The sequence below is a fragment of the Grammomys surdaster genome, unplaced genomic scaffold (genome assembly GCF_004785775.1).
Source record: "Grammomys surdaster isolate TR1022 unplaced genomic scaffold, NIH_TR_1.0 126398, whole genome shotgun sequence".
Taxonomy (NCBI): Eukaryota; Metazoa; Chordata; class Mammalia; order Rodentia; family Muridae; genus Grammomys; species Grammomys surdaster.
Window position 1 is genome coordinate 2,958,453 of NW_021621192.1, and position 13,424 is coordinate 2,971,876.

A 13,424-nucleotide genomic window follows, 5' to 3' on the forward strand; every position below is an offset into this window, starting at 1 on the left:
CTTCTTCTTCTTCTTCTTCTTCTTCTTCTTCTTCTTCTTCTTCTTCTTCTTCTTCTTCTTCTTCTTCTTCCCCTTCTTCTTCTCCTCTTCCTCCTCCTCCTCCTCCTCCTCCTTCTCCTTCTTCTTCCCCTCCTCCTCCTCCTCCTCCTCCTCCTTCTTCTTCTTTCCATTTCTTTGACTCCTATTGTTTTAACTTTCTTTGTCTTAGACACCACTATTGTCTCCCTATTAGAAGTGTGAAATAATGGGTTCTGTGCTTTGTTCTAATTAACTGTTAAGAAAAAGTAAATGTTTTAGGAAGTTTGAGTTTAAGCTGTAATTTATTATACAACTGGTTACATTTTTTGTCTGATGCTTTGTTTGTTTGTTTGTTTGTTTGTTTGTTTTCAAGACAGGGTTTCTCTGTGTATCTTTGACTATCCTGGAACTTACTATGTAGACCAAGCTGGCCTCAAACTCAGAGATCCATCTGCCTCTGACTTCAGAGTCCTGGGATTAAAGGCAAGCACCACCATGCCTGTCTTCAACTGGATACATTTTGTAGAATAAAAAAAAACCCTTTTATTTCTTATTTGAAATTTTCATCTATTGATTAATAAATTGATACAGTATTGATGGGCCTATTAAAAAACTCTACTCAAATCTACTTTAAAATTTTTAAATCGAATTTTAATAATACTGGCTTTCCAAAAATTTAAGTATAGAAATGCATATTAAATGTCTTTTAAAATATTTCCTTTGTTATTATCAAAATATTTGAAGATAATACATCAAATAATTTTTTGAATATCCATTCACATGCTAAATTGATTTCGTGGCCATAAGTGTTATGACCTTATTATTTTTAATTATTTCAAAAAACTGTCTGCAACTTTAAAAGATAAATTCTGTAGCTAATCAATTTAAAATGTCAGCACCTTTAAATGAGTCTTCTCTTTTGACTCAGTAAATACTGTCTCCATGCTCATAGCCAGTCTTGTTAAATGGAAGAAAAGGTCAGCTGTCCATCATTGTAGTGAAGTACGTGAGCATTTTAACCCAAATATTTTCATGGTCATGATTTACTTCATTGGTTTTTTTTCTCCCTATTTTTGAATTTCTCATTAATTTTAGATGTTAGCATATAAATCTTGGACTTTCTCAATATCATTTTATTCTGCACAGAAATTTTTTAATCAAAGGTACCAATAGTCTGTATAGAAACCAAAATAATCCAAGGCATGATTATCAAATTTAAAAACTGAGTCTTATTTTGAACTATCATTATGTAGCATGTTCAATTAGCCCTTTGCTGCCACATGAGTAAACTTTAATGTTTCCTTGTTTGGAAGTTTAGTTTTCAATAAGTATTGTTGACAAAGTCTTCACACAGTATCTTTCTGACATTACCTATTTTGCATACTTTAAGAAAAGATTTTCAATTATTTTGCGCAAAATGCAACCTGAAGTTAAAGGGCTAATTAGAAAAGAAAAGTCTGGGATCATTGAATTACACAAGAGTTGTTGATGTGCAGAAGCGTTCCTTAAGGTTTCAGGCCTTCTGAAAATTCTGTTTAATGAATGATATTGATGCTGAAGTATGTAATGTCTTGTATGTATGTGATTAATGTGATATATGTATGTACTGTATCTGCTTAAGCACATTTCCTCTGTGGCTTCCCTATTTACGGAGGGAATTAGCTTCACTCTGGGTTCTGCTCCACCAAATTTGCACTTCTTCTATTACTACAAAAGCAAATCATTTCAACTTTTCACTGAAGTTCTTAACTTGAGTTTACAGTAACATCTATAATAAATGTCAGATTTTTATCTTCATATTGACTTTCTAAGAGCTTCGCTTTGATTCTATGAGAAATTAAACCCAGGGGTTTATTATTGCTTGAATTTTCCTGTTTGAAGACATTCACATAAAACTGGCTTTGTTTAACAGTTCATAGTTCATTCTGTGCTAATGAAGGCAATACTTTAAGACCATTTCTTTGGCAATAAAAAACATTTTAAATAAAAACTCTGGGACTAGAGAGAGCTCAGTGGGTAATGTGCCTGCTCACAAGCCTGAGGACCAGGGTTCACATCCCAGCTACCCACATAAAAGCTGGGTGTGGCAGTACCTACTTGTGACCATAGTACTGGGAACAGGGAACAGGCAGAAACAGGTAAGTCCCAGGAGAGCCTAACCAGACAGTTTAGCTAATTGGTGCACTCTAGGTTCAGGAAAGACCCCGCCTCAAAAGATAAGGTGAAAGACAACCAGTGTTGGTTATGAGCACACACATGTTCATATGGATATACATGCTTGTGCACATATGCACAGGTATACCACACACACACATACACACACACACACACACACACACCCCACAGTGGGATAGTGTACGACCACATGAGGTCTGAGGAATCTGGAATAGGAGGACGATAAACTTCAGGCCAATCTGAGACATATAGTGAGACTTTGTCTCAAAAGATATGCAAAAAAAACAAAAAATAAATAAAAGGAAATCCATTTATTTCTTATTTTCTGGGAGCAAGCTCTCATAGTCTCACTCTGGCTGGCCTTGGATGCACAGAGATCCTCCTACCCTTGACTGCTGAGTACTAGGCCTAAAGGTGTGTGCCACCGCACACCCAGCTCCACCTGATTCCAATGAAGGCGTGCGTCCAGGAGGATATATAAGCGGACCTTCTGTAGGAGTTAAAACCATTGTCTGGACACAGCCCCCACTCACAGACTTTTCATAAGGTCAGATGTTCTTCTCATTTACATCTGCTGTTTTCACACGGTCCGTAACATCACTGTTGCAGCCATGTGGGATGACATCAACCAGATCATGTCATTCTCATCAACTGAAGAAAATGCACTTATTTTACACTGATCACGCCTCCTAGCTGTTACCTCTTTACAGTTAAAAGGGTTTATTAGCAAATAAAGATCTGATACCAAATAACACCTAGTGATCTGTTTAGAGCATATAGTAAAGTGGCTGTTCAGAGTGCATACACATCAGCAGGACCGCTCAGCATCTATTTCCTACATAGGCAACATGAACACAGAACTGGACCTATAGTTGCCTGGACTCCAGGCCCTAAACACTAACCCCTCTGAGTTACAACCTGGCAGCTTCTCACATCAAACAGACACAGTCAGAAACTTCTCAGTGCTGGCTGGAGTGTTAGGCAGCTGGTGGGGGGGTCACAGGAATCCCTTACATTGAGTTTTGACTAAATGGTCTCTGCTCATCTTTCTGACACAATCACAAGTTCAGGAGGTCACCCCATTCACCACACACGTACATCTCATCAACTTGCAGGCAAATCCATGACTGGAGGCTGAAAGAATAAAGTCACATGCATATAGACTGCCTGGAATAAATTCTAAATCGCATGGGCTCGTGCACACCAGCCATCAACTGGGGCTGTCCTGTGCTGACTAGCATATCTAGTCTCTGCACCTAACTTCAATCACTAGTCTTTCAACGGATGGGACAACATTTTGTTGTTTTGCCTCACCACAGTATCTTCAGGTCTGTAATATAGAGTCTTTGGCTTTCTCTTATCTCTTGTTGACCTCTGTTCCTGACTCAAAGACTTATCACGTTATTCTCTGCATAGCTGTCTATAAGTTACTTCAAGGATCTTATGCAGTTTTTTTTATTATCCTTGAACTTTGATACATAGCAAACAGTCAAAAATGTTATTAGATGGATGGATGGATGGATGGTTGGATGCATGGATGGATGAAGGATGGATGGATGGATGGATGGATGGTGGCAAATAGATGGATGAAAGAAAACAAATGACCCAAATTTTCTTGGAAAATAAGAAAGCAGATGTCGCAGACCAGACCATGCTTGTGACACCATCCAGACACGTGGGAAGTGATGGGATTAGGTTATAGAGAGGCCTTGAAACCAACATTTCTTCGGTTTTTTTTTAAAGATTGATTTATTTTATATACACTGTCACTCTCTTCAGACACACCGGAAGAGGGCATCGAAATCTGCATTTCTAACAAAGCTGCATCTGGCACCAGCTATCCCTGGCATACACTGTCTTGGGTCATGGGTATAAGACAAACTAGAAAATAGCTGGGGACTGTACACATACGGAGCCCCGAACACCTATTTCTGTTAACTAGAGTCAACGACTGCTGTCTTGGAAAAGGCCAAAATAGGTGGGTTCCAAGATGTTTGCAGAGGAGGATTCTCTAGCTCAGGACTCTTGCCAGGGGAAATGGGTGTGGCTGAAGACATACTCCAGCAGATGAGTGTACTCCACCACACTTAATGTGGCCTTTACAAACACCTCTAAAAAAATCATAAAATGAGCTTATAAAAATTGTAAGCTCATGTCTGGGGGTTTCTGTGTGAATCAAACAGTCCCAGTTGAGAAAGAGTTGTGTTTTAGTTTTGAGCTTTTGTTTGTTGTTGTTCTCTTTGAGACAAGGTATCAACCATGTAGTCTTGGCTGATTGAGAACTCACTGAGTCACCTGTCTCTACCTCCTAAGAATTAGGATTAAAAGCATGTGATGCCACAGCAATCCAAGAGGCTTCTTATTTATCTTTTGACTCTCCTGCGGTAGAGGAACTAGCCTTGTAGTAGCAAAACAGTTCCTCTCACAATTAGCCATTGTTGGTTAGCTATCTGAAATTCAGCATGGAGTCTATCCACTCTGGCAGATCAAATAAGCCTCTTTGGTCCCTTCATCCAGCATTAACTGAATACCTGTTGTGTCCCAGGCACTGAGGTAGTAAATGCTAGTGGACGTTTGAGGGTGGTTCTTTCTCAAGAGTACTTTGTAGAGTGGGGACAACCATGCTCTCTGTAGGAAATAGATCTGTAAGAGTTGGGGCAAAGTCAACAGATGTGTCTAGATGTATCTCCCAGCTTCCAGTACTAGGCCTGTGATTCCTATGCTGGCCACTTCTTTCTTCCCTCCCTCCCTCTCTCCCTCCCTCCCTCTTTCCCTCCCTTCTTTCTTCCTTTCCTTCTACATTTATTTATCAAGGGGTGAATATGAGTGTGTACACGGGGCAGGGAATGAGTGTGCTGCATGCATCTGGAAGAAGTCAGAAGCTGGTTCTCTTCTCCCACTATGTGGGTTTCAGGGATTGAATTCAGGTCTGCAGTCGTGACAGCACTCACACTGACCACTGAGATATCCTACAGGCCCTGATATCATCTCTCATTAGCCCTACAGAATTATCTTATACTCTTTTTTAGAATGTTTAAAACCAATATAATTAATGTAAACCTGTATGCACACTCGTTTTTTAAAGTCAAATTTCTATTTCTCTTTCATTGGGAATGCAGTTCTTTCTCATCAGGAAAACTGAAGGGCGAGCTGACTCTTCTCTTGTTATATTCCTCATTCCCCGCTCGCCACAGGAAGCACAAAGCCTCTGCACTGGGCCAAACCTATCTACGAACTGGATCTAGATGACCCAGGAAACAATGGCTTCATCAATGAGGACTTCATTGTATGGATGCGGACGGCTGCCTTTCCCACTTTCAAAAAACTGTACCGCCGACTCAACCGCGTGGACTCCTTCGCTGAAGGCTTACCTGCTGGTAACTACAGTTTGAGCGTCTCCTACAGTATCCTCCTGTACCACATCTCTTCCTCTGAGTGAAGGCCAAACCTGGCTACTTGTAGAATTCTTTTATTCTGAGTGTGTCCTCCAGGCAGCTATGTGGAGCACCGAGAAACAGAGAGCTTATCTTGTAGGAATGCCCACGGGAGGAAAGAACTGCCCCTTCTATCCAGGGGGCCTGGCGGGCTCTCGACCTTGGATCTGAGAGGTCAGGGGAAAATGGGCAAATTTTGATTACATTATTGTATTTTTGAGCCCTCCCAAGAAAAAGAGACCCAAAGAAGTGATGACTGAGTGGATTTACACACTGGTTTTAAAAGGAGTTATCAATTATGGAAAAACACCTGAGGCAAATTTGTTTGTGCAGATATCTGATGACAACACTAGTTATTCCTTCCTTTTGTTCATTTCTTCCTTCTGTCCTTCCTTCCCTTTCTTTTTTTCTCTCTTTCTTATTTTTATGACATGGTCTCACTATGTAGCCCTGGCTATCCTAGAAATCCCTCTGTAGACCATAAGTTCACAAAGATCCACTTACCTCTTTCTTCCAAGTGCTGAGATGAAAGATGTTTATCCCCACACTTGACTGAAAGTATGTCTTCACGTGCCTGAGGGCATCTATCACCTCCCTCTATGGTTTCAGGAGAGAATGGAAGGTCAGCGTGCCCTCCTTGCCCTTAATGACTTTCAAGTACCTTCAGCCAAAACAGTGTGCAGAAGTGGCACATTCAGGGGTCCTCTGCTTATTTCCACTAACAATTATCATCACATAACTATGTCCGAATTATAGTCTTAATATGTCTTTTAAAAAAAAACAAGAAAGAAAGAAAGAAAGAAAGAAAGAAAGAAAGAAAGAAAGAAAGAAACCAACAGCCAGTAACACTACCAGGTATGGATAAATAGAGGAGTATTTTGTCCCTAAGAAAGACCAATAAATGGTAGAGCCTAGACATCTAAAGCATTGGGGTGGGGCACTGCCATAGAGAGTGGGGTGAGATGGAGGAGTCACGAAAGTAAAGGGGAGAGGAAAATAAGAGTGCATTTGGAGGGTAAACTGGAATGGTAGAAACTGACAGACTATAGAACTTTTAGATAGAAGTGTGTTAGAGCAAAGGAAGCCCATCTTCCCAGATAACCACCCCAGGAAGAGTGAGGCTTCTGTCCTTGGCCAAACCTCCCTATGAACTAGACCCAGATGAACCAGCAGACAATGGCTTGCTCAATGAAGACTTCACTGTGTGGATACGGACAGCTTGACTCAGTCCATGCAGGAATGCTGTGAGCTGTGCACTGCACATGTGTATTCTTTCTCTCTTAGGTCCAGAGCCAGCCAGTGGGAGTTGATGTCTTAGTAACAGACATATGGGCCAAGTTAGGAGACATATGTTCCAATAACAGATTGTGATTTTTTCCTACAAATTTAAAAATACAAATGTGACTCTTGATTCAAAACACACACACACACACACAAAGAAGATTTAACTATAAAATGTAAGTAAGTCTTATCTTTAAGAAGTTCTAAACTTACACATAATTTATGCTAACCCTGTTCTTCGGAGCTCCTTTCCCTGAAGCAGGTAGATTTCTTAGGCAGGCTCTCACCCAGCTTTGAAACTGCCACCCAACTAAGCACCCACGCCTCTTATAGTATGCCAGGGATTGTTCGAGAGGACACCCAGCAGGCCAGAGCTGCTCCATATTGAACCGCCCACTTCAGCAGTCTCTCTAGCTACCAGGGAGGTTGAATGAGAAATTTCTTTTTTCCCCCAGGACTGAGAAAATGTTCTTCCCCTGGAGTACTCCACTGAGCTCTATCCCTAGTCCTAGGATAGAAAATGCAATGTGAAATTTCTTCTCTCTCCTAGATTTCTCCTCCTAGATTTCTTCTTTCTCCTAGAGCAGCTGTGTAGAACTCTCTAATGGAAGAGTAGAAGTGCTCCTCTGTGAGGTCCCTGCTGAGTGACATCCCTGTCTTATCAACCTTTGTTTTCTGTTACAGTAGTTGCTTTAAAACAGGCATAGCCTGGTAAGTGTCTCTCACACTGAATCTCCTGATCCCATAGACCATGTGTCTATCCTAACAGTAAAGTATAGGAGAGACTGCAGAGCAAACAACAACACAGACAGAACAACGCTGGGAGTGAGGAAGCTATGTCCTAAAAGGGAGACAGTGTTTCTATTCTCCTCTTCGAACACGCTCTCCTCCATGACTTTCCTAACAGCCACATTTGAACACTGATCTCTAGATTGTCCACACGTGGCTTCAATGCTGCATGTCAGCTCTCTGCTTGCACTACCCCTATGTGATGGCTAAAGAAGTAAGCCTGGACTGCAGCACTCCCTCTTACTGAAGGGGAAAAGGATGGTCTGTAGGTGAGGATAGGATTTGCTCTTTCAACTAAACTGAGAGAGAGAGGAACCAGGCAGCAGCTAGGTAAGGCAGCATCCAAGGACCAAGGACCAAGTGATAATGAAGAATTCCAGTGTGTGTGTGTGTGTATGTGTGTGTGTGTGTGTGTGTGTGTGTGTGTGTGAGAGAGAGAGAGAGAGAGAGATAGAGAGAGAGAGAGAGAGAGAGAGAGAGAGAGAGAGAGAGAGAGAGAGAGACTTGTTCCTAACATGTTTCCTTGTGCCTTTAAATAGCTCATTGCTGAGAGACTGGAAGCCCTTTAAGGACTTTGCTGGGAAATGCCTCTGTCCTCTGTGTTGCTATGAGAAGGCTTTGTTTGTTTATTAGTTTCATTTACAAAAGGCACCAGATGTTAAAAAACCCCCAGGCCGCAAGCATCATGAAGATGATATCATTAAAATGCTTCATAGCAAACCCACTTCAAACACTTTCTCACAGGCAACGGGGACACTGACTTTCCAAAGCCCTGACAAGCACACACTTATAGATTTAGAGTTCTCACCAAAAGTGTTTCTCTGTTCATCCTGATGCTTTATTTATTGTTCTTACTCCTCTGAAAGAATTTGCTCTGCTTAAGGGATTCAAGCCTTAGCCAGTTAAGGACCTTGGCCTTTTCTGAGTCTTCTGAGTCATGAATAAAAGCTCAGGTTTGCTGTGAATGCTGTCTATATCCATTGTGCTACCTTGGACTCATCAAAGAAAATTAGATTATCTGTTCACTAGCTAGCTATTGGCAAATCATTCAGATCTATTTGTATCGGCATCTTCTTTCTTCACTGTAGCTATGTTGAGGAGAACCTTGTTTTCACTAACTTTATTCTAGCAAGACAGAGTTTTATTTGACTGTGTAGAAACGCATGAAACAGAATAATCACCTGGATTTTTTTTGTCTATTAAAAGATCAATTTTATATAACTTAATCTAGTGTATTTGCATACATCACAGTACAGATGATAAATACTGAGCCAGGTCCTTAACAGATCTTCTTAGATTTTCCAGTAACCATGTTCAAAGGAAAAAAGTCTGTTGTTCTTTCTACCCTGACATGGATCGGGGGAGGAGGCCTTTTCTTGGGGCTTACTTATACAGTGACGGGGGCATTGACGCTATTGGCCTCTTTTATCATCTTGACGATTCACTTGACAATGAAAAGGAGTAAATTGTGTTTCCAGTAGAGGTGAAGTCCAGATTTAAAGAGAAGAAGAGCAGAAGGCAGCAGCAAACAATGGAATAATAGAACCAAAGATCTCTGGCAAAGCTTGAAACGTCTCTGAGCTATCTCAAGGAGGGGCACTGGATTGAAGGAATCCAATATAGTCCTAAGTCCACAGATAAATGATAAGGTTCCCAGAGTGGGGTGAAGAGGAGGAGCAAAATAAAAAATATGCACAGTAAAATGTTCTTGAAATAAAGATAATAAATGTTTTTTTAACTCTAGACCAAGTGTTAAGAGTTTGAAGTCCTTGTACCTCAGAGGGGGTGAGTTCTCTAGGGGTCTGCCCTTAAGATAAGAGCAAGCAAGTCAAAACTGAGTCCTTTCAGCTATTCAGTCAGGCTCAGTCTCCTGGCTGGATGAAGACTTCCAAAGACCAGCTGTTGAACTGAGCAACAGAACTGAGTCACAATCAGGTTTTTCTGTTTAGATCAAGCAATGCTTAGCCATGTCGAGAGTATCCAAAATAAAATACACCAAAAAAAAAAAAGCAAGCTTCTTCAATGTTTCCCAAGAAACATTGTTTCCCAATAAACATTCGGAGTAAGACTTCTGCCATCATGCATGCTCCCAGGAAGGGCCTGTTCCAGTGGGCACTGCCCTACCGACATAGTGTCCCCATGTGGCTAAAGTGAACGGACTGATTTACAAACTGGCCAGGAAGGCCTGACTGCCTCCCAGATATGTGTGATCCGGAGGAACCCTCATGGTGTGGCACAGGTCCGTTCTGTGACTGGTAATAAAATCTTGAGAATCCTTAAGACCAAAGGCCTTGCCCCTGATCCTCTGATGATCTCTGCCATTTGATTAAGAAAGCAGTTACTGTCCAAAAGCATCTTGAGAAGAACAGAGATGATAAGAATGCTAAGTGGCGCCTGATTCTGATAGCAGAGTTCACCGGTTTGTTGCTACAGGACTAAAGCAGGTGCTCCCTCTCAGTTGGAAATGAGTTGTCCACAGTCTCTGCTTTAGTGGCATAAATTCTCTAGGGTACACAACAAAATAATTTTCAGTTTAAAAAAAAAGCATTAGGAGTAACTTATTCTTAAAACTGTGTTGAGCCTGTTGAAGACACTGCAATCCTGGGACTGATATGATGCTATCTGGAATAACAAATGATGGCTGGCTGCAAACTCGCTGTTAGTCCAGGATGGCCTTGAACTCATAATCCTCCTGCTTTAGCATCCCTTGTGCTAAGATGATAAGCATGTGCTACCACACTAGTTACATTAGTTATTCACTCCCTCACTATGACAGAACACCTGAAAAGAAGCAATTTAGAAAACAGTCCTGATGGTGCACCATCTTTAAATCCAGCAGTCAGGAGGCAGAGTCAAGTGGATCACTGTGAGTTTGAGGCCAACTTGGTCTACATAGTTCTAGGTCAGCCAGACTTAAAAAGAAGGAAAGAAAAAAAAAAAGATGTAGAAGAAGCATCAGCTTTTAAGGGAGAGGGGCTATAGTTTGGTTTATAGTTCCATCATGGCAAGGAAGACATGACTGTAGCAGCAGGAGGCACCTGGCCATATCACTTAGGAATCAGAAATCAGAGGGAAAGATGAATGCTGGTACTCAGCTGGCTTTAGTCTGGGACTCCAGCCCATGGAATGGTGTTTCCTACATTTATTTTGGGTCTTCCACCTCAATTTAAAGTAGATAATCCCTCGCAGCTATTCCCAGAAGTTTGTCTCTTAAGCAAGTCTTAAGTCTCATGATGTTAATTGTTGGTATTAACCATCACACCAGGCTTAACATGGATTTTTACTACTTGAATTCTACCCATAAATATAAAAGATGTGAAAGAATAAACGAGTTATTTTAAGCATAGAACAAGCTGCACCTCATGGCAGCGGTAATAGAGAATCAATACAACAGCGTTTGGCAAGGCTGCAGTCATTCCCATGCTTGCCTGACCTGTCCAGAAGACAGCAAAAGGAAGCACACGGCTTAAGTCACACCCACTAACTTCTGATCTTGTGTTCCTGGTCCTTTGGCTCACAACCCTTCTTTACAGTGCTAATTAGGAAAAGCAAATACAGCTGTGGTATCTCAAACTAATAAGGATACAGGGTATAAAGATGCTGTATCTATCAGTCAAGGATTTAGAGATATAACAGGAAAAAAATTGCCTCTGTGTGTGTGTGTGTGTGTGTGTGTGTGTGTGTGTGTTAGGTTGGTAAATAAACGTTTACTTTTTAAATTTGGCTTGTGTGATTGTTGGGAACTCTACATTATAATGAATGAGTCCTGCTCAAAAAAGGGGTTGCAGTTAAAGTCCAAAAAGTATTCTTCTGGGACTAGTTATTCTAAGGGGCCCTGCTGAGCACCCCATCTTGCTCAAGGCTTCACCCACTATGCAGGACAATCTGCTTTATGAAGCGTTCACTAGCCTTCTGTCAATCTGATGCATAGTCTGGAGTCATCTGAATGGAGGGCACCTCAGTTGAGGAAATGTCTTCATAAGATCCAGCTGTAAGACAGTTTCTTAATTAGTGATCGATGGGGAAGGCCTAACCCATTGTAGGTAGTTCCAACCCTAGGCTGGTGCTCCTGGGTTCTATTAAAAAAAAAAACAAAAAAAAAAAAAACAGGCTGAGCAAGCTGTGGAGAGTAAGTAGACCAGTAAGCAGCCCTCCTCTATGGTCTCTGCATCAACTCCTGGCTCCAGATTCTTACCCTGTTTAAGTTCCTGTCCTGAAATTCTTCAATGATGAATCGCTAACCCTAAGATACTATAGAAACCCTAAGATACAGTTTTATCCATGAGAAACTACTTTGAGAAAAACAAGTGGAAATGTGTATCTTTTTCTTGCTTCTCCAAAGCCAATACCCCAAAACAGTTTGTCCTCATAGGACTCTCACCCTGGGATGGTCTGGAAGTCCTTGTTTACATCAACAGTGGGAAACTCGAATTATCTGACTTCCGTTGTCTCCATTCCACGTTCCCAACCCCTATTCCTACCACATGACTCTCCTCTTTCTGGACGTTTCTAAATTCTTCATGTATGTATCTCACTATGTTGCCCAGGTTTGGTCTATGCTCAAAAAGATCCTCCTGCCTCAGCTTCCTCAGTGTTAGAACCACAGGCGTCTGCCACAGTGTCTAGCTTATCCTTAAATTACTGTGAAGCGTTTAGTGAAAGCTGGGGAACCTGTGCTGCCCTAACCCGTCTCCAATCCTAGCAACAGCGCTGAGAACAGGAGAAGCTCAGAAGAGACCGAGAGAAAAGGAACAAACTGAAAAATGAGAGAGCGTTTACCCGAGGGTGTGTATGTGTGTGTGTTGTGGGGAGGGCGGGGCTGCACAAGAGCACATGAAGATGATCTTGGGACTGTTTGGAAATGAAGATCTTTAAGGTGGTTCTATTTTGTGCGTATTTCACATGCAGGGACAGCGATGTTGGAAATAGAACTGAATGGGATGGAGTTACGAGTGAATGACAATGTAGAATTGGGCTGAGGAAGTGGCGGAGCTGTTGCTGGTGCTTGGGTGACCTGTCCTGGTAGGTCTAAGAAGGTCTGATTGAAATTAAACCCACCGACTTCAGATCCCCGGCCCTTGTCCTTCTAGACCTTATTCCTCCATCATGGAGCTAATTGGGAAAGGCATAACTACAACTGTTAAATCTGAGCTTCATTGGTCTAAATGTAATGATGCTGTACCAGCATGCATGAGGCCTTGGGTTCTCTCAAAGCACTGCATAACCCGCATATGTGGTGGCATATGTATGGCTGCAACCCTCAAGAGGTAAAGGCACAGGGTCCCCAGTCCAAGGTCATTGTCAGCTACACTGTGAATTTAATGCCAGCCTGGGATATATGGTACCCTGTGGTGATTCTTATGATGATGATGTAGAGTTGACCTTTATTCAAACTTAGACCCTTACCTTGTGTGCCAAGCTTACAATGCTGAGTGTATCAAAAAGAGGCAGCAGCTGGGAAGCCTGCTGGGAAGGGTTTATCTTACATTAATCCTTTCCATTCAACTCAACCCATGCCCCTTCCCCCCTCACCTTCAAACTGAGAGCCTCTGTTCCTTTGTTATTGACACACACACACACACACACACACACACACGTATGCACAAATATATAAATACAACCTGCTGTGCCCATTTTTGTGTGTGTACATGTGTCAGGGCTGAGCACTTAGTTTTGGATAACCAATTAGGGGGCTCATCCCCAGGAGAGGCTAATTCACCCTCTCTC

General features: G+C 41.7%; 1 protein-coding gene and 1 pseudogene across 1 annotated transcript in view; both read left to right on the forward strand.

The window, feature by feature from the left end:
* The window catches only part of LOC114614667 (cell cycle control protein 50C), an 18,068-nt gene extending 8,890 nt beyond the window's left edge, over positions 1 to 9,178 (forward strand). The window contains exons 6-7 of the mRNA XM_028760299.1: positions 5,388 to 5,597; positions 8,994 to 9,178. Of these exons, the coding sequence (XP_028616132.1) occupies positions 5,388 to 5,597; positions 8,994 to 9,178 (395 nt within the window). The remainder of the gene's footprint in view (positions 1 to 5,387; positions 5,598 to 8,993) is intronic.
* A 598-nt stretch (positions 9,179 to 9,776) lies between these two features.
* Positions 9,777 to 10,196, forward strand: LOC114614686 (annotated as a pseudogene).
* The last annotated feature ends 3,228 nt before the right edge of the window (positions 10,197 to 13,424 follow it).